Raw genomic sequence first — 22,872 nt, 5'->3', positions numbered from 1 at the left:
GCTCGTTCATGAAACTCTAAAGGTATATGCAGGTTCATACTCAGAGTAGATCCTCCAGGGTGGAAAAACGATTACTTGTTTTCTGTTGATCAGCAGCAATGAGATACTTTGCTCATGAATATGATAGATATTTCGATTGATCCGATTATGAGAATACACGGCAAAAACAGAGTTGCGATCAATCCATAACGATCGTACATTCTGATCGCATCTCGTTAATCGAACTTCACTACCCTGCATGCGACATATCGATCAGATGAGTTGTGAACTATAGACAAAGGAATCCTATCGGAAGAGATCAATCTGGAAAGAAAAAAAACTGATCATGAACTGAAAGGTGTATAAGGGTGGATAGACAATCAGATTGTATAATGTATGGTCAGCCTTGCACTTTTCCATTCCTCCATTCATTAGCCATGTGAGATGTGAAATGTCACTATGCTCTATGCACACAATCACCTTGCAGCTGTGTGTGTGTGTTAGGTGAGCTGTGCCTATCCTTCCCATAGTAATAGCAGGGCTTTCTTCCAGCTGCACAGCCCCCGATCATCCTCTCTATAGTCAGTGCACGCAGATCCTCATCCCCTCATTGTATAGGGGAGTATGATGTGTGATCACCCCGCACACTCTGCACTCTCTACACTCCCCACACTCCCCATCCTCAGACAGACACAACACGTGCTGCCTCCCTCCTCCGCCCCTCTCTCATTGGCTGCTCATCCTGGCTCTGCACCGCCCTCCTCTTCCTATTATGGGGCATCCTGAGTCCGAACTGGGAGCTCCAAACAGCAGCATCAGTATCAGCAGCATCAGCATCTCTGGGTATCTATAGTACACACAGCATGGGGCTCTGCAGCACCCTCACTTGTCTCATGGCTATCACTCTGCCCTGCTACCTCTATGCAGAGCAAGGTAAGTCTACTGCCAGCAGCTACACACACATCACACATCACACAGCTTCTCTACAAGGCATGCTATAGGGGTGCCTTATCACAACACACATCTTTTATACAGGGAGACAACTATGCTAAAATACAAGGCAATGTGCAATGGGATGTCTGCATGCTTTTTATCAGACATGTCACAGCACTTACTAGCATGGGCATTTTAACATTGGCCAGTACAGTTTATTGTTGCTAGCAGTTTGAAAGTATATATATATATATATATATATATATATATAGATAGATAGATAGATAGATAGATAGATAGATAGATAGATAGATAGATAGATAGATAGATAGATAGATAGATAGATAGATAGATAGATAGATAGATAGATAGATAGATAGATAGATAGATAGATAGATAGATAGATAGATAGATAGACTGTAATCAACTTGTGTGATGTATGATCTGATTGTTATTGTACTGTTGCTGTTGCAGTTGTTGTATAGCAGAAGAAATATAGAAACATATATTATTGCATTAGTGACTTTATAGGCAATTTACTAAGACTGGACCGCCCATGGCAGCCAATCAGCTTCTAGCTCTCTTTTGTAAAGCTTAGCTGAACAAACTGAAGCTAGAAGCTGATTGGATGCCATGCACACAACCCCCCCCCCCCTCCTCCTCTTTGAGTTTGACTGATTCTCAATCAGCAACGATATCGCTATCAATGAATGGCAGGGTGTCTTTCATGAAATAATGATTCATATATTTGAGACGTCTGTTTAATAATAATGGTCGCTAAGACATCTGTTTATTAATAATATGTAAGATCACTGAGACAACAGTTTACTAATATTCTTTTAGATCACTGAAACATCTGTTTAATAATATTGATCACTGAGGTGTCTGTTTAGTAATATTATAGGTATCTGTTTAATAATATTATAGGTATCTGTTTAATAATATTTTAGGTATCTGTTTAATAATATTATGTAAGACCATTGAGTTTAGTAATATTATTTTAGATCACTAGGATATCTGTTTAATAATATTATTTTAGATCACTAGGATATCTGTTTACTGTTATTATTTTAGATCACTAGGATATCTGTTTAATAATATTATTTTGGATCGCTGGGATATCTGTTTAATATTTTTTATTTTGGATCGATGATACATTTGTTTATTAATATTACGTTAGATCACTAGTACATGTGTTTATTAATATCATCATTTACGCTGCTGCTTGCAGGAATCGCTGTAAGCCATGCTATAGTTGAGCGTCTATTGTTTTGATGTGTAGACAATCACCCCCCTGCTCTGGATAGTCTGAATTTAAAGGGCTGGCTGATCGGAGGAGTTCTCGGAATGCATGCAAGGATGCAGCTTTTGTCTTTGCTCTTCCTGCTGAATTGTGGAGCAGCGAGATGGTTAATGGTACCTGGGACACAGAGTTTTCTTAGCGCAGACGGCGCAAATTTCACATGCAGGCATTTTCCAGGGCACACTTTTGGTCCAGTGCCTTTGCGGCTCTGTTGTTATTTGCAGTCTCTGACACTTGACTACTGGCTGGGGTTGACAAACCTGTAAAGTGGGAGGTAAATAAGAAGTCACAGAACCATTGGTATTTTTTTTTTTTGGTGCTGGGCATTTAGGATGGTAGAGCTGATTTTCACAGCAGTATGGAAAATTATTGCTCAATGGTGCATGCATGATTTCTAATTGACTGGACTCTTCCTAAGTATCTTGACAGAGCAAGCCAGCAGGGAAACTGCATATCTTATCAATGACAGCTATTTACTGTAGAACTTAACTATTGGCACAAGATGGCATAATTACTTCCTGGAGACAAAAATGTCCTCCGCCATGCTAGCAAGATCTCTTTAGTTGATTCAGAGACTTGATTTTTTTTTTTTTTATCACTGTAACTAAGTACCATAAAAATGTTACTCAATGAACTGGTGACTCATATGATTTACTTACTATTGTAAGCTTTGTACCGCCATGCCAAACCAGCAATCACCTCTAAAGACGCAGCAATGTCATAAAATACAAATTGCCGCCTCCGATTAAATGATTGGGGAAAATGCAAATTCACAACTTAGTGTGTTCAGTAAATGATTGCTTTTATTTCATAAGATAACATAAAGGATGTAAATGATGACCATTATTTGGTCAGTTTACTTCAGTCCAGTTGGTGAAGGATAAATTCTGATTGGCTGATTAGGTGCTATGGTTTTGTGAACTTTGCACATTGCTCTTTTTCCTTATTAAATAAATTAGTAGCTTGATCGTGCTTTTATAAAACAGGGGTGTGCCTGCAGTGAAAGCTGATTATATACACAGCTGCTTAGTGATTAGCACTTCCCAGCACTGGGGTCCCTGGTTCAAATCTCGGTCAGCATGCTGTCTGCATGGAGTTTGCATATTCTCCCTGTGCTTGCTTGGCTTTCATCCCATAGACGTGCTGGTAGGCTAACTGGGTCCCTTCTAATTTGGCCCAAGTATGTGTGCACGTGTGAAATAGGGATCTTAGATTGCAAGCTCCTTGAGGACAGGGACTGCTGTGACTTTACCTGCCGTGTAAATTGTTGGTGCTAGAAAAATACATGCCATAAATAAAATACCTAAGATTCACCTGTTAGGTGAACATCCTCTTAAACTTCGTATAGGGAAATCTCCTTTTTTTTATATTTGGGAAGTGTTGCTGAAGCTGTGAGTTAAGTGACACAAAATGTACCAGCTGGTAGGCAGCACAGAATGAGCGAGGCAATGTCTGGCAATCTGCATTGTTGCATTCTGGAGATCTCAGTTTGCTTTCTTTATAAGTACTATTTCTATACCCACGTTGGACATTTTACCGGCTATAGAAATGTTGAATATAGTGCAAAAATTAGTTAAAAATTACCTGGCGGTAATATTAGCAGAATTATGTCCCAGTGGGTTTTTATTATGCACATTGAAACCTTTGACTTTCTTATACCTTTAAAGAAATGTTTCTACCTATTTGGCATAGAACAGTTGCAAATTGCCGCTATACCCCAGTTATAAAAAAAATTAAAAAAAATGTTATTTAGGATGACATTGTGAAATAAGTAGGAGGATGCGGCACTATGTAACATGGACAGGTGATCCTTTACAGCTCGCAATCTGCTGGAATGGCAAAGAGCACTGTGTAAAACAAGCCAAAGCATCTTAGAAAATATTTGAAGTCACTTTTATCTAGGTGAATAACTTGTTTTTAGAAGTCCATTTTCATCCAGGCTTCAAGATGTTGGAGAAAAGTGTACAATGAATTCCGAAAAGAAAAAAGGGCCAGAGTTACACAGAGATGAGAGAAAAAGATTTAGGTGTGAGTGCTGTAGATATAAGCGGTTCAAAGATGAGGCATTTCTGAGCTTGGTATAAGAGGATCGTACTGATGGAAGCTGAGATTGAAGATGATATACATGAATGTGCTAAGCCTAGTAGAGAGTGATGGAAATGGGAAATTTAGAGAGAAAAGGCTAGAGATAGTACAAGTATTTAATATTTTTTGTAAGAATTTACATGTTATATCATAGGGAAATATCTAATGAGCTGATAAATTACCTATCCATAAATGCACTGTGTCTATAGGGATCTGTGTCCATACAAGTAGGTTATTTAAATATATACAGTTTTATATTTTCCTGGAAAACTTTTTATGATCATTTCTTCTATGTCCGTTGCCTTTTTCCATGTGTGTGTGTGTGGACTAAAACAATATCCCATACACTTCTATTTATGTGATCTGTAATCTGATTAACACTGCAGAATTCTTGAATAAGATATTTAAGGAAAACATAACAAGTGGTTCATCTTAAGAAAAGAAAGACATATTCTCTAAAGACAGTTCTATTTTACATGTCTTACAAGTACTCAGGAACTGATTATTGCCCATGTAATTAATGTATTACCTAATTGCAATAGAAGGTATCAATCAATAGTATGACAATCATCTCTACAAGCTTGGTATTCTATCTTTGTTCTTGCTAAAACCAGACTGTAATTAAACCAGCAAGAAACTTTCAAGCATATGTCACCTTATCCTTAAAATACCCCATAGGTAGAAGTTATTAGTGAATTGTTTTGGATCACTTTCCTATTAGTGATACATCATGTGAAAAAAATGTATAAAATACATATTATTTACAATTTAACATTCATATGTTAGCAGTGACTTTGAGTTTATGATTTTTTCTGGACTTATTTGTCTTTTATTGAGAGGCAATGGAATGGAGAGTAGAATGAGGAACATAGGTGTATTTGTATACTGAGCATGGAGCATTCCTGAAGTATCATTTGACAAAGTAGGATATGTGATGCAAAAAAATTGAAGCAACCCTATCAGTTGCATAAGAAATTCCATGGATGGATGGAAGTTCCTGCATTAAAAGAGCTATTGTTTTCTCTCCTTTGGTGGCCTATATCGCCTTCCTTCCTTTCATTCCATCATTGGAGCCTCCATCAGACTCTTCAGCATTCAACATTTCTGGTAGTGTAAGATTGCTCAATCTTCCACTGCACTCTTTGGTTCCATCCTCCCCAATATCCTTACAGGTCATTACAGGACACAGAAGTAATGTTGGGGTTGGAGGATCCAAGTTACAGAAGTGTTAAATGTTGAAGAGTCTGATAGAGACTGTAGTGATTGAATGGGGCAAAGGTAGGAAACAGGAGCCACCAGAGAGGTAACTGTAGTAGCTCTTCTACTACAGGGTATATCTATTTGTAATTATTTAGGGTGACTTTAAGACGTGTGAATTGCAGCGTTTTTTCCACCATATAATAGCTGAGCAGTTTAAATTTACAATTTAACGTTGATATATTTGAAGTAACTTTGAGTATATGATTTTTTTCTGGAATCATTTGTCTTTTATTAGGAGACAATGGAATGGCGAGTGGAATGAGGAAATTAGGTTTATTTGTATACTGAGCATGGAGTATTCCTGAAGTATAATTTGACAAAGTAGGATATGTGATGCAAAAATGGAAGCAACCCTATCAGTTGCATAAGAAATTCCATTGATGGATGGAGGTTTCAGCATTAGAAGAGCTATTATTTTCTCTCCTTTGGTGGCCTATATTGCCTACCTTCGTTTCATTCCATCATTGGAGCCTCCATCAGACTCTTCAGCATTCAACATTTCTGGTGGTGTAAGATTGCTAAATCTTTCACTGCACTCTTTGGTTCCATCTTCCAAGATCCTTACAGGTCATTACAGGAGATAGACGTGATGTTGGGGTTGGAGGATCCAAGTTACAGAAGTATTAAATGCTGAAGAGTCTGACAGAGACTGTGGTGATTGGATGGGTCAAAGGTAGGAAACAGGAGCAGCCAAAGAGGTAACTGTATTAGCTCTTCTACTACAGGGTATATCTATTCATAATTATTTAGGGTCACTTTAAGACCCGTGAGTTGCAACGTTTTCTCACCATATTATCGCTGAGCAGCTCAAGTTGTAACATAAAAGTTCTATCCATGAACCAATAGGTGATTTATTTTCTGAATTTATTGTGGCAGTTGTTATGATGAAATGTGGAAGAGGTCACAGATAAATCATGGTCAACACAGAGGATGTGGGGAGACGTGCACCTATCTTCACGTTTGGTGGACATGCCCTCTAATAAGAACCTTTTGAGCTGAGGTATTTGGGATGCTATCTACACTCTTGGACAGACCCCTAAGCCTAGACCCCGCAGTTGCACCCCTTAATTTAAATACCTTAGAGCTCAGTAACCTTCAATTCAGGCTCCTCCTGCAAGTTATAACAGCTGGTAAATAAACGCTAGCAAAGGCATGGAAAACTCCCAAGTTGTGCCTTATCAAACCTAAGAACAGGATCACACAGGCCATGATCCATGGTTAGATAGATTCTACTGCTACTGTGCTAGATAGAGTCTCTGTATTCATTATGCTAAGGTGGCCTTGGCTTGTACATTTCCTCCCAGTTGGTTTTGATGATTCCCTGCTCAAGCTTTAACTCTAAATCACTTGAGTAACCCGTTTCTCCTCCTATTATAATACATACATGTCTATGTTTGAATTATAAAATATATATGCAGCCCTTCCAGTGTTGTGGCAAGGTCATCTGGCGCTCAGGGCAAGGATGGCAAACTGTGTCTCCCCCCTTCCCTTAGGGTTAGGGTCAGGGTACCCCCATCCCTGCAATAGACCATTGCACCCAGGGTAGCTGCCCCTCCTGCCCATCCCTTGTACCGGCCCTGAGCCCATTTGATTTAAAAAATTGGCTTGAACCACAAGTACTAAGAACCATTACCTTTTGAGGTACATCCATTCCCCTATACTTACTCTCCCAGTAACATGTTCAGGCATTAAAAACCCCTCAAAGTGATTGCTGACCATTTTCTTTCTGCACTATATAAAGATGTGCTTGAACAGTATTTGAACTTCAAGTAATGCCGTGGTCAGAGAAGGCTCGGTCATTCCTTCATGCACTGCCACAGATCCTTCACCTTATGACTACATGTCTCATAATAATGTGCCAATTGCACATGCATGGCAAGCTGCATTCAATCAATTACACTTGGGAGGCAGGTCTCTAATGCATTTAGGCTGCCTGTGCCTGCCAGCGCAAGGAGCACCCTTATGTCAGAATGCCATTTCACGCATGAATGGTGACTATATGGGTCCATGCAAGTCAAGAACCCACTCTTACACAGGAAAATGGAACCAGAGCTTTAGGTACAAGCTGATTCAGGAGGAAAAAAACTAGAGCACATTGGGAAGCAGCAAAGAATGTAAGTGATCACACCAGCAAAATAAGTAGCAAAAACAAATGTAGGCTTTTATTTGCACTCCCATTCTCATATTTTGGTGCACCAGTTCTCATTGCAAATAAGAACTAATTTCTTTCACATTTTCCCCCATCATGGTGCAAGTAATAGAACCATCTTAGAACACAAACTGCTATTAATGCTGGAGTGGTTCATGAACCTACAGGGGGTGTTTGCAGCTAGAGATTAATAGGTAAGCTTACTTGTGGTATGTTGCTATCATTATTGAAAGTATTTAGGAATGACCATGGGGGCGAAATCTGTTGGTCTTGATAAACTGCCATAACATACATACTGTAAGTGCTGCAGGTTACCCGCACCCCCTGTTCTTCACAGTTTTTTGTATATTTGAATAATCCTGAGTATGATGGGTATTTTTGGGCATGTTTTAATGGCAACTAATTCTGTTTTTTATGTGCAGGAACTTGTAAATAAAGTTATGGCTCTTACTTTATGTATAATATTGGCTGGTGATTGCTCAACCACTTACTGTCTTTGTGAATCATTTTTGGATTACATTGGACAGCAGGAATACAAAGGGAGGCCGGTAATGAAAAACACCACTACATCTCTTAAGTTGAAGCCCATATCTGGAAGACCGTGTCAGCGGCTAAATAGCCTGTCTGCTCATTACTGTATTGTCTAGAAGAGTCACATAATATGTCAGATAAACATGTTTATTGTATTCTGTACATTATCTACTAGAAAATCTTGCAGCGCCTATCCCTGTCCCTTCTGTATGTTGGCAATAAATCACTGAGCTTGTTTAGAGTTTCATTTTACTGATCAATGGCAAAAGTTTAATCCAAATATTGGGCCTATTAGAGTAAAGATATGCAAAAGCCTAAAATATCAGAACTATTTTTTTTACAGCCTGTAGAGGACACACTAATGAAGGTGATTTTAAAATGGTAGTCACAGCTATTTATACTTTTGTTATGTTCCTGAACTTGTGGCATGTGTTTACCAAATAATTATGTCTGCCCTTCAGAGGTTGCATTGAAATGTAACTGTCAGTAAAGAAGATGTCAGAGACCAATGCATTAAAATGTGTATATGGTAGCTTGCAACGGTATGGGTGTCTGTTTAATAAACTGTGATCATGCCTGCATGATCGCGGTTTACCTTTCTCCACACATCACATGATAATATATCACTTTATTCCACTGTATGTCTTCACGTGTAGTGGAATGACAATTAGGTTTGACTTGACTTGACGCTTGTCTGTTTAACCACTTGCCTACTGGGCACTTTTACCCCCTTCCTGTCCAGGCCATGTTTCAGCTTTCAGCACTCTCACACTTTGAATGACAATTGCGCGGCCATGCAATGCTGTACCCAAATTAATTTTTTTTCACACAAATAGAGCTTTCTTTTGTCGGTATTTATTCACTGCTGTTTTTTTTTTTTTACAAAAAAAAAATGAAAATTGTGAAAAAATAAAGGTTTTCTTAGTTTCTGTTTTGTAATTTTTGTAATTTTGTAATTTTTCTCCTTCACTGATGTGCGCTGATGAGGATGCACTGATGGGCACTGATGAGGTAGCACCTATGGGCACTGATGAGGCGGAACTGAAGGGCACTGATTAAGTGGCACTGATGAGGGGGCACTAATTTGCCACACTGTTGGGCACTGATATGCAGCACTGTTGAGCACTGATAGACAGCACTGACGGGCCATGATAGGTGGCACTGGTGGGCACTGATAGGTGGCACTGATGGGCGGCACTGATGAACAGCACTGCTGAGCAGGGGCTAATGGGTACTGACTGGCATCACTAATGGGTACTGATTGGTGTCACTGATGGGCACTGATTGGTGTCACTGATGCACACTGATTGGTGTCACTGATGTGCACTGATTGGTGTTACTGATGGGCACTGCTGGGGCTTTACTGTAATCAGGGCACTGATGATCAGTGCCCTGATTACCTGTACTGGTCTCCCCTGCGAGGAGATGGACCTGATTGTCTCTCCTCACCACACACTCTGTCAGTGTGAGGCGAGGAGAGACGAAAAATGGCACTTTTACACTTACATGTGAGTGGTTGTGATTGGACACAGCCAATCATATGGGTAAAGAGCCACGTCATCGGCTCTTAACGGAGATCAGGGCGGCGCCATGTCCTAGGAACATGGTGCCACTGTGATCGTTGAGCTGCATGCCCCTGCAGGTGCCTGAGAGTGGCTGTTCTGGGGGGCCCTCATACAACATCGTCCCAGAACGAGAGCCACATCGATCTGTCATAATTTGACGGTGGGCGGGCTGGGAAGTAGTTTAGTAGCTGAATTATTACAATGATACGTAGCAGTAAAATATCACTTGGGATGAGTTGTGTTCTGTCCAAATCAAGTTCAGCAAGACCTGTGGGAAGCTGGCGCTTGATCGCATCCCTGCCAGCCCAATCAGCTATGGCGGGAACATTTCCCTACCTGGCCATATGGTCATATTAGGTTATGAATGTAACCAGCATCCCCTCCCCTTTGTATATGTGCAGCTGTGGGGTGAGGAATGCCCTGTCCACAGCTGATTGAGCTGGCAGTAATGTAATCATGGTATAGATTCCTTTAACAGGACTGGGTTAGGATCGAGTTCAGACCGAACCCAGCTCATCCCTAACTATCACTGCAATGTGAGGAGAAAATCCTGTAGAGGAGAGTGGGTAAAGCTTTTTAAGGCATCTGTTAAAAAGAACAAGCAAACAAAAAAATCCCCAGCAAACTTATCAGCTAACCTGTCTAAAAAAGTTGCTTATTTGTCTATTAGTTTGCACAACATCTACAAATATATGTGGAGCTCTAATATTTGAAAATCTCCATATTAGAGCATATGTAGCAATGGATACAATAAGGGCAGAAGGGCCTTGATGAGTGCAACTTCCACATACATTTGCAAATGTGTGCAACCTCTGTTTTTGACCTAAATGTCATTATGTTTGCCTGGTTAGTGTTCTAAGACATTTTCTGTATGTTTGTGCTATGCAAAGCCCTTTCATGTGCACCTTACTGTAAAAGCCAGTTATAACTTGGGGTGGTTGTCATATTTGTATAGCTGAAGACCACCTATGATCCTAATAGACGGGATCATGGGCATAACTGTTGCCTCATAAATTCCAGCTATTTGACTTGATTGCCGAGTTTCCAGGCTGCTGGTTCTCTGGGTTTCCCCTCACCTTACTGTCAATGCCTCTGATTAGTCTCTCTCTCTCCCCCATATTACTGACACATCCCATTGCATTGCCTTCACTTTATCCACTCTCACTACGTGCTGTATCCTTCTGCTGTTGCCCCTTGTATTCCCTTGAATTTATCTTCTTCCCCACAGATTTCACCTCTCCCATACTCACACAAACATCTCTTGTCCAGTCCAATCACCATCAGTACACCAGCTCCTACTTTGAGAAAACATTTCAGATTGTTTTAAGTACAAATTATTGTCTTTTTTCTGTTTTTTATTTGAGAAGCCCTGTGTCCATTAACATGACCCTCAGAGATGAACAGTTGTGGGCAGATGTACATACTGTATGTCAACATCCATTTTCTCTGTGGGTGAACAAGGATTGGTTTCTTCTGTCAGGAGTGAAAATGGAAGAAAATGTAGGTCGCATGTGTGACATTTTTATACATTGCAATGCTGCCTAAAAGCATTACAACATCCATCAGTGTGACGCAACAGGCTGTTGTGCATATGAAGTGTTAGTTTAAAGTATTTATAAACCCTTACCTTGTAAAACAACTCATTTAGTTTAAAATATATATAATATATACATATTATATAAAAGCATTAAAAACTGGCTACCCCATTGCTCTTATGCCTAGTGCGGTCAGCTTGTAATAGGAAAGCAGGGGGACTGGCAGGAACACCAGTGATTTCACACAAAGGAAGCAATACATAGAGAACAGAATACTTTTTCATATACACAGGCACATATCAGGAATATACGAAAATTTAAGTTTACATACTCTTTACTAACATTTGAAAAATGACTGCAATGCATTGGAACAATGCCTCACAGGGGGTGGGCACAAAACACAATAGCACAAGCACTTCCACTGGTGTAAATGGGCCCTTAGTGAACTTGGCGCAACAGTTGCAAGTGGCAAAATAATTGCCACTTGTAAAGTGAAGCTGGCACGCATCTTTCCTGATGCATCAGTGCACTAAAAAACAGTCCTATAGGTAATAAATAATTCCCTTTGAAGGTCAGGGGAGGAGGAAAGAAGGAGCTACATGCTGCAAGGTGCCTTATTGGATGCATTACAGCATGAACAATCTTGTGGTTATGCCTGATTTATGTGTAAAATGATAACTTCCCTGGCTCCTTACTCCCAGTTTCACCTGAAAAAAACTTTATCAGTATCACCAAGACTGACTTGGTTTGCCTTGGCAATACATATTGGTGACTTTTCTCCATATTTATCACTTTATAAGACTGTTTTTTGCCTTTTACCTTTTATTTAATATGTACACTCCCATTACATTCTTGTATCAGTTGTGGATATTTTTAACTAATTCATGACAAATATTCCCATACATGTGTAATAATATCTCTCACCCACAGGTGGTTTAGTGAGCTTTGACGTTGTGTTTAAAGATGGCTACCGCATATCCAATTGACCATGTTTTTTTTTTGTTTTTTTTTGGGGGGGGGGGGGGGTGCAACCATTTTTGGTGACATCACTCACAAAACAACCTGTGAGTGGTCAAAATGAATATTTTCATCCTGTGGATGGTCTCTGGTACACAGGACTATAAATAGAGTCACTATGATGGGGGGAGAAAAGTTAGTTTTTTTGGAGCTGTGTAAGGAAAGCATGCAGCAAAAAACCTCCTCACTGTCCTGTTTCAGAAATCAAGTGCAAACTGTTGCCAGAGTTAAGTATTATTTGACCTTTCTTTGGGATATTGGGAATTGGAGTGTATGTTTGAGTCTTGTTAATGTTTATGGTAACTTTTATGTATAAGAAGCTTTATGTAGTTTGATGTCCAGAGAATTTTTTTTTTCTGCTTTTTATCAAAACTTCTCTGGTTGGTGTGTCTGTTCATTTTAAATATTCACTAGATATTTCAGTGGCTGTCCAGTATACCTTTATTATAAATTTTGTCGTTCCCACAAGAGATACAACTGGTGTGGTTTGGCAGGATACTGCATGGTCACTAAATATAGCATATTTGGATGAAATGTTGTGTTATAGAGGGTGTATGAGTATTATTAACTAAACTGCTGACTCTAGCAGCAATTCAATGAATAAGACCTTAGCACAGTCATTTTGAGCCAGGACAATACATAAAGATTGTGATTGTTGTTTTTGCATTTGTGTTCCCCCTGAGAGTAGAGATGCATACTCTGGTTAAAGAGAGCAGGGGGGAAGCAATCAACTTCTAAATATGGGGTGATTCCAGCATGGGTCAGTTCTGGGTACTGGAAACCCATTGCAGAGAAATTGATTAAATATGCTGCTTCAATCTATCCATGCCTTGGTACTGAACTTGGTACACAGGTTTTGCCTTTTGATTTGAGCGTATATTCTAAGAAGGACCAGAAAGCCGCTGCCACTACTGGGTGGTTAGTTGTGCAGACCCTTTGCCACGAGGTACAGAAGAAGGAAGCGCTTGAGAAAGAGTTGAAGGAATTGAAAGAGATGTTGGGTATAATCAAAGAATATATGCAAAGTAATGCAAGTCGAGTAGCTGCCCTAGAGGAGAAGTGAGAAAGATGATTGCAGATTCCACATGGAATCCTGAAGACACGCTCCAGTCTTCAGTTGATGAGTATGTGTCCTTTTCTGAGAAAAAAGGAGCATGGTGGAGAGAATGGTTTGTGGAATAGTGCTTGTGATAAACTAAATTAAGTGGTAAAGGGGTATACCCAAAGAGAGCTCAAGGAACAGCTTGCAGAGATGACCGAGTGCTTGGCAGACACTGCAAGCAAGGCATATGATTAAGGAAATAGCGCATTTAAAGTTAAATCTGCAGTGGCTTTGAAGTGTGTTCAACCCCCTGTAGGCAGAGCTGTAGATTTTAATGAGTGGTGTGCAGACCTCATAAACAAGTTTAATGCTGCCCTAACAAAGGCTCTAAGCCTGTAAGAAAAGTAGGAAATGTGGCATTGTTACTTCCCATAAGTGCTAAGCTGAGGATCTGATCAGCTATGGCCAAGTTGAGTCAGATTTCGAAAGTAAGGCAAGGCCTATGGTCTCCAGAAGAAACATGTGGATTTATTTACTTAAGGTGGGGGTCCCTAGAGAGCAAATAGTTAGGATGCCTACACCAGCTTTGTTTAAGTGGTGGATATAAGTGGTTGGGAATGGTAGATTCAGCCACATTAGGTGTTTTTGCTGTCATAGAAAGGAATTTTGCTAGATACTGCCATGCTGTGAAGTTTGGACAACAGCAGGCTAATGTTCGCAGGACAGCAAGGAGAGACATGCAAGTTTATTTGTTTAGTTGGAAGACAATGCCTTTCTGGAAAATTGTTACAAGGCAACAGTGGGCACCCTACAACAGTTTTGCAGTTACAAATGGGCGGATTGAGAAATGTTAGCAGTGAGCTATGTTTTTTGGCACAGGTGGAAGGAACATGTAATCTGCTTTGTCTATTACTCTTTTAAGATACTGAATATCGAGAGGGGGGATCAGGCAGAGCAGATGACCAAGCCAGATGGGATGGGGAAGACCAGAAAATCGGATGAGAGCCTGAGGAAGATGCAGATGATTTCCTGATGGTGGCTGAATTAGAGTGGATGTTCATCTCAGCATTATGACCAGGAGGAGGACAAGGGACTTTCATCATTTGGGATTTTCTTTCCACAGACTGCCAAGGACATTGCTAACCCTGTTAAATGTAATTTTGCAGCTTCCAGGGACTTTGTCAGATTTCCCAGAACATACGGGAGTCAATTTTTTTCCTCCCATTTACAATATGGGGGTTTATTTCACCCTTACCTGGAGAAAGGCTTTAGGAGCTATTGAGAATTCTATAAAATTAAGAGGTGGAATGTGTTGCTACAGATATTTGATGATTTTATAGCAAATGTTTTTGTTAGTTAGATTCTGTATTAAGAAGCTAGGTGCATACGTATTGTAAAGATGGCTGCTGCATATCCAATTGACCATGTGGTTTTGGAGGGAGTGCAACCATGTCTTGCTGACATCACTCATAAAACAACCTGTGAGTGGTCAGCAGGAATATTTTCATCCTGTGGGTGGTCTCTGATCTACAGGACTATAAATAGAGTCTCTAGCATGGAGCAAGAGAGGTTCATTTTGAGAGGTTCGTTTTTGGAGCTGTGGAAGGAAAGCATGCAGCAAAAAACCTCCTCACTGTCCTGTTCCAGATATCGAGTGCACACTGTTGCCAAAGTTAAATATTGTTTGACCTTTTTTTGGATATTGGGAATAGGAGTGTATGTTTGAGTCTTGTTAAAGTTTATTGTAAATTGTATGTGGAGGAAGCTTTATGTATTTTGATGTTCAGTAAAGTTTTGTTTTATGGTTTTTATCAAAACTTCTCTTGATGTGTCTGTTCATTTTAAATATTCACTAGATATTTGAGTGGCTGTCCAGTATACCTTCATTATACAGTTTGTTGTTCCTACATTTGATACACCTTCTCTGCACTTTTCACTGAGAATTTGCAGTGAAGAGAAGGAACAAGATATTTCCTATTTTTTAGTTTCTACTTGACTTATCACCCTTTATTCAGCATCTCATTGGGCACTTATCACCACTCATCACTAGGTTTTCACTGTTTATTAAACATAAACCCTAGTGTGGTTAATTCAGTGGGATCTGCATGGATATGCATGTTCAACATCTTAACTTGCATTAGCATACAATAGACTAGACCAGTGATGGTCAAATTAGTAAATATAAAGAGCCTCAAATGAGGCCTCTGACATGGTCAGAGAGTAGCTATTATTTTTTTTATTATTAGGATAGTATTAATAAGATTTAAAATATCATTTTGGAACAACCAATCCTCTTCTGGAAAGCCATTACACAAAAAAGACATATAACAGTGGTCTTCTGAAGTCTTCCCAAATCAGCAGCACACATTGTCTATAGACCATTTTGCCATTTTGCATATCATCATTGCTCCTTGCACTGTCTTTCACTGTCTTATTTATATTCATGAGAAGGCAGTTGCCTGATCTGGCTTTTTTTTTTTTTGATTGGGCAACAATCTTATAATCATGTGTCAGGCTGACAGCCAGCCAAATGCCCTTGAGGAAACATTGATCAGTCAAACTGGAAATGTATGAGTCCCCTGATTAGCTTTCCATCTTTACAGCCTCTGTGCATAGCATAAACATGAATGCCTGGCTATACTAAGCAACTGTTTATAAAAAGACCAAATGAGACACATTTCAGAGAGGTTGAGTTGTGCGGCATATCAGAAAAATCAAATTCACTGCACAGTGGTGCTCCCAGCACTGCAAGAGTTCACCTTCTGAAAAAAAAATGAAAAGGTGAACTAACACCCTCCCTACCCCACCGGTCCCCTCTGTACTGAGCCCATGTAGCCGATACAGTGGTCAGAGTCTATGTAGCTGGTACAGTGGTCTAGGGGCTTGAAATTCCAGCTCTTCTCCCTTTTTTTTTTTGTGCAGTGCATCCAGAACAGATGAGAGCGACCAATCAGAATCACTCTGATCTGTCGGATCTGCTGAAACAATAAAAAAAGGTAAGAATTACACCTTATCCCAGCATAACTAAATCTAGACTACTCTGAACTAGGACAAGAAAACTGTGTAAAAGAAAATGTAAAAGTATGTTTTATCACTCATCTAAAATAATTGATATCCCAACATAACACAGATACCTGATATAAAAAAATAGCATTTCAATAAAACTACTCTGGTATGCTATGAAAGGAACAAAATCTGAAAAGTGATTGAGAAGGGTATGCTTTATAAATTAAGGTTCACACATCATTATTGATTTGTTGTCCCCAACGATAGTCACCTCTTTACTGGTGAAGGGCAGCCTGCATTGCACTCTAATCAATAGGTTACCAGGAATGGATTGTTGGAGTTTTAGACATACCTATGAATATTCTGAAGGATAAAGTATAGTGTGTGGATTCCTTATTACATTGTATGTGTTGTATATCAGAATAAGTCGATGAGAAGTTTGAAAAATGAAAGCATGGTGATGGAGTGGAGTTTATGTGATTCATGTACCAAAGGGGTAAAAGGAGTAAACAATGTTCATTTAGCAAAGGGAATATTTACTTAGCTTTGCCAATAAGATGACATGTCTTTGTTTCAATCACCCAATATAAAAAAAAACAATTTTCTGTTTATGTCTTTGCACATGACGGGTTATTAAAGTTACAGAGGTTCACTCCATTTACTTGGGTTTCTGAAAACTATCTTCTAAATGAGCCTCTTTGTGTCAATGAACCTTTGCCAAGAGAAATCTGGTGGCTTCCAATTGCTGACCTCTTTCTGAAAATATTAGTTATGGAGATCCTAAGGCTTCAGTGCTTTCTGAGTGGCTTATTTGGAACACGAATGCTCTGTTAACATGGCACAAGAGTGTTTTTTTAGAAAGGGAGGTCAGCGATGGCAGCCTCCATACTTCCTTAGCACAATATTAATTTAAGGTCTTTGAAGTTTCTGTTCACAATGCTACCCAGACATGACATCAGGGTGTCACGTTTGTCTCTGTGCCTCTAACCACTTCACCTCAAGAAGATTACCCTCTTCATGACCAGGCCATTTTTTGCGATACAGTACTGTATTACTTTAACTGACAGTTGCATGGTCGTGCAACACTGTATCCAAATAAAATGTATGTCCTTTCCCCCCCCCCCCAAAAAAAAAATAGAGCTTTCTTTGGTGGTATTTGCTCTGCGGTTTTTCTTTTTGCACTATAAACAAAAAACTGTCTGTCAATTTTGAAAAAAAAAAAACAATATTTTTTACTTTCTCCTCTAAAACACATTCAATAAAAAAAATGTAAAAAATCTAATTCATCAATTAAGGCCAGTATGTATTCTTCTACATATTTTTGGTTAAAAAAAAAAATCCCAATAAGCGTATATTGATTGGTTTGTGCAAAAGTTATAGCGTCTACAAACTATGGTATATATACTGGAATTTTAATTTATTTATTTTATTAGTAATGATGACAATCAGTGACTTATGGAAGGACTGTGATATTGCGGCAGACAAATCAGACACCTAATTGACACTTTTGACACTTTTTTGAGGACTAGTGACATTATTATTGTGATCAGTGCTACAAATATCCACTGCCACTGAACTAATGACACTGGCTGGGATGAGGTTGACTTTTAGGGGCGATCAAAGGGTTAAGTGTGTGCCTAGCTGGTGATTCAGTGTAGTGTGGGGGGGATGCTTTTACTAGTGGAAGCCATGCATCAGTGTTCCTGCTTTACAGGAACACAGGGTCCATGCTTCCTGAACTTACAGAATGGCAATCTGCCTTATTTACTTAGGCAGAGTGCCATTCTGCCTGTGCACTGAATGATCAGCGGGTGCCAGCAGACCAGGTAAAATCATAGCAGGAGTGAGCCACAGCCGGGGCGCACCCGTGCCTGATACCCAGAAGTGCAGGATAACGTATATATATATATATATATATATATACACATATACAGTGCATTGCGAAAGTATTCACCCCCCTTGAACTTTTCGACCTTTTGCCACATTTCAGGCATCAAACATAAAGATATAAAACTGTAATTTTTTTTGAAGACTCAACAACAAGTGGGACACAATCATGAAGCGGAACGAAATTTATTGGATATTTCAAACTTTGTTGTCAAATAAAAAACTGAAAAATTGTGCATGCAAAGTTATTCAGCCCCTTTACTTTCAGTGCAGCAAACTCTTTCCAGAAGTTCAGTGAGGATCTCTGAATGATCCAATGTTGACCTAAATGACTAATGATGATAAATAGAATCCACCTGTATGTAATCAAGTCTCCGTATAAATGCACCTGCGCTGTGATAGACTCAGAGGTCCGTTTAAAGTGCAGAGAGCATCATGAAGAACAAGGAACACACCAGTCAGGTCTGAGATACTGTTGTGGAGAAGTTTAAAGCTGGATTTGGGTACAAAAAGATTTCCCAAGCTTTAAACATCCCAAGGAGCACTGTGCAAGCGATAATATTGAAATGGAAGGAGTATCAGACTACTGCAAATCTACGAAGACCTGGCCGTCCCTCTAAACTTTCAGCTCATCCAAGGAGAAGACCGATCAAAGATGCAGCCAAGAGGCCCATGATCACTCTGGATGAACTGCAGAGATCTACAGCTGAGGTGGGAGACTCTGTCCATAGGACAACAATCAGTCGTATACTGCACAAATCTGGCCTTTATGGAAGAGTGGCAAGAAGAAAGCCATTTCTTAAAGATATCCAAAAAAAGTGTCGTTTAAAGTTTGCCACAAGCCACCTGGGAGACACACCAAACATGTGGAAGAAGGTGCTCTGGTCAGATGAAACCAAAAAAAATCAAACTTTTTGACAACAATGCAAAACGTTATGTTTGGCGTAAAAGCAACACAGCTCATCACCCTGAACACACCATCCCCACTGTCAAACATGGTGGTGTCAGCATCATGGTTTGGGCCTGCTTTTCTTCAGCAAGGACAGGGAAGATGGTTAAAATTGATAGGAAGATGGATGGAGCCAAATACAGGACCATTCTGGAAGAAAACCTGATGGAGTCTGCAAAAGACCTGAGACTGGGATGGAGATTTGTCTTCCAACAAGACAACGATCCAAAACATAAAGCAAAATCTACAATGGAATGGTTCACAAATAAACATATCCAGGTGTTAGAATGGCCAAGTCAAACTCCAGACCTGAATCCAATCGAGAATCTGTGGAAATAACTGAAAACTGTTGTTCACAAACGCTCTCCATCCAACCTCACTGAGCTCGAGGAATGGGCAAAAATTTCAGTCTCTCGATGTGCAAAACTGATAGAGACATACCCCAAGCGACTTACAGCTGTAATCGCAGCAAAAGGTGGCGCTACAAAGTATTAACTTAAGGGGGCTGAATAATTTTGCACGCCCAATTTTTCAGTTTTTTATTTGTTAAAAAAGTTTGAAATATCCAATAAATTTCGTTCCACTTCATGATTGTGTTCCACTTGTTGATTCTTCACAAAAAATTACAGTTTGATATCTTTATGTTTGAAGCCTGAAATGTGGCAAAAGATCGAAAAGTTCAAGGGGGTCAAATACTTTCGCAATGCACTGTATATATATATATATATATATATATATATATATACATATATATATATATATATATATATATATATATATATATATATATATATATATATATATATATATATATATATATATATATATATAGCGTGGCAGCAGTAAAGCTGCTATAGGGCGGTAGACAAGCAGCTAAGGGGGTGCCCTTAACCTAGCCATTGTTATATGTGCTCCCACTATGGAGACTCTAGAAATTTTAGAGTTAGGACTGCAGTATATATAGATGTGGGCACTGCAGCTTACGCATATACTTGCACATATGTGTAAACAATACCCTTTGTTATTAATGTAACTTTTGGACAGGATCAATTGGGTTGCTTTGCAGGCTGGCTGGTAAGTGTGCTGAGAATTTTTTTGTTTGTTTGCGATGTGTGTTGCCCTTCCATGTGCACCTTGCTGCAAAGGCTAGTTAAAGGTTGGGGCCATTATTTTGTAAAGTTTGAAAAATGAAAGCATGGTAATGGAGTAGAGTTTATGGGGTGGATGTACTAAAGCAGTAAATATATTTACTTCTGTGTTCACTTAGCAAATGGAATATTTACTTTAGCTTTGTAAAAAAGTGACATTGCCCAAAAAAATGAAAGCAAAAACTGTTTTTTTTTTTTGTTTCCTTGCACATGGCAGGTTATTGAAACAGGTACGCTGTTTCACTACATTTACTTAGGTTTCTGAAAACGATCTTCTGCTTTAATAAATGAGCCTCTTTGTTTTAGAAATAGTGAACCTTTAGAGTGCCAATAGAAATGTGTTGGCTGCCATTTACTGGCCTCTTCCTAAAAATACTCGTCATGGAGATCCTAAGGCTTCAGTGCTTTCTGAGTGACTTACTTGAAACGAGAATGCACATCATGAAAGCCAGGGAGAAGTTAAAGTAAATCTGCATATTTAGCTATGAGTCAATGACACAGAAATCACTGAAGATACTCAGTTAACATGGCATCAAGGAACCAGTATTTTCAGAAGGGGAGGTCAATGATGGCAGCTTCCATACTTCCTTAGAACAATATTATTTTAAAGTCTTTGAAATTGCTGTTCACGAAGCTACTCATTGCAAGCTAAAAACTCAAATCTTAAAATAATGTAAGACGTTTAGGATCCTTTTACTGGTTTTGACTTCTTTGACATTGCAGTTGTTTTAAAAGGTCAGTAACACCTTCCTAGGGATTCAGTAACATTTTTCCATCCTTAGCTGCAATTTGCTACATTAAGAGAACTGCAATTCAATAATACTATATGAATGCCTATGGAATAATTACTGGATTCAGAATAGTTCAGAATAGAAAGAAAAAAAATACCCCAAGCATGAGCAAGGTGTAAGCAGATGTTAGACAAAAAACTTGAATCTCAGTAGTCCTGGTGAAAACATTCATGTAGTATGATAAAAACATATATAAAGTATATGCTGCAGTTGAGGAATGCATTAACCCCTTGTGACCACAATATGCCTTTTAAAATCCACATGAAAAATGTCCTTTGCCGTAAGAACATTAATTAACCTTGCCGCTGAGAACTAAGAATGGGCAATTGCATATGTCCGTAGTTCTTAAACCCACTGTCACACTGAAAAATTAGTCATAGAGGTATTGGCAAGTTATTGTTAATACGAGCTAGGGTTTTTTTTTTTTTTTATAAAACTGGCACACAGAAATAGTGGTACAGGTATTTGGAGGAAATATTATTTGCAGCCTGTATTTGCAGTAGGTGAGAACTGGTAGGTTGCTTGCTAGCTACTGTCTGTGGAACTGGAAGGGTTCTTTGAAACGTTACACTTTTGCTTAAAGACTATTGAAAAAACCCACACATGTCCACACACAAACACACATACACATCAACACCAGTTTTACAATTACAGTATCTTAAAGGGATCTCCTGTCTTTGTTCAACAATTTTCTTGGGTGGAATTTAGGAAACCAATGCTTTAACATTGTACTGCCATCCCCCATTATGACTGCATCAATAGTGATTCTGGGGGAATCCTATGCCCTGCTTATCATGTTGTTCACAACTACATTGAGGGGTTGATTTACTAAAATTGGGGAATGTAAAATCGGTTGAAATTCTACATAAAAACAAATTAGCTTCCACTTCAGCCGGCTGCCAAAGGCCCAGGTCGTTGCTGCCAGCTGAAGTGGTGATGTGTAGGCCGTGACAGATGGGGAGTCACTCTGCGGACACCTTTTGGAAGCTACCTTGGGGACGAGGTGTTTATGCCCATTACCAAGGAGGCAGGATCATTTAAGGAGCGCCCATTTTTGGACAACGGGGGAATCCAGATACCCATCCTTTATCTGAGCAATTGTTCATGTGACATCTGGTAAGAGTCCATCTACACTTTTGCACAACCCAATGGGCTCATAACATCATATGTGCATGCCAAAGTTACCAGTCGGTAAGGATACCTTTTCCTCTTCCACACTTGGTGACACAAGGAATCTGTGTATCAACATCTGCACCTTGGTTTATGTGTGCTTCAACATCAAGAACACTCATTTGCACCAGTTCTTTGGACTTTATTGGGAGTTTTTTGTATTTGCCACTCTCCTGTTTTTGCATAGAGACTTTTCACCCATTTATGCCACTGTTTATGTTATATTTGGTTGTGTTATATTTGTGTTTACCTTTGTGGACACTCACACACATTTAGAGTTTCATTACTCAGACAGTAAACATTTCACATCAAGCGCACCTCAATTCTTTTCTCATTTCACATCACTCCATACAGGTTGGAGTTTCGGTAGCAGCTGATAACCCCATCTTTTGTTTGCGCACCTTTTTTTTTATTTTTTTCACATACCTAGTATTAATGGGGAGGGGGCACTTTTTTTTCTTTTGCAGAACATCTCAGCCTTGGTGGATGATTTCACTCTTCTCTAATCAAAATGTAACTCAG

General features: G+C 39.3%; 1 protein-coding gene across 1 annotated transcript in view; it reads left to right on the top strand.

Annotated features, from left to right (window-relative positions):
• Positions 1 to 770: 770 nt before the first annotated feature.
• EPHA10 (EPH receptor A10) overlaps positions 771 to 22,872 on the top strand; it is a 963,870-nt gene continuing 941,768 nt past the window's right edge. The window contains exon 1 of the mRNA XM_082245791.1: positions 771 to 912. Within this exon, the coding sequence (XP_082101917.1) occupies positions 843 to 912 (70 nt within the window). The 5' untranslated portion in view covers positions 771 to 842. The remainder of the gene's footprint in view (positions 913 to 22,872) is intronic.

This window comes from Pelophylax lessonae (assembly GCF_965119305.1).
Source record: "Pelophylax lessonae genome assembly, chromosome: 2".
Classification (NCBI taxonomy): Eukaryota; Metazoa; Chordata; class Amphibia; order Anura; family Ranidae; genus Pelophylax; species Pelophylax lessonae.
The sequence above is the reverse complement of the archived record's forward strand: the minus strand, read 5'-3'. Positions and strand labels throughout refer to the sequence as shown.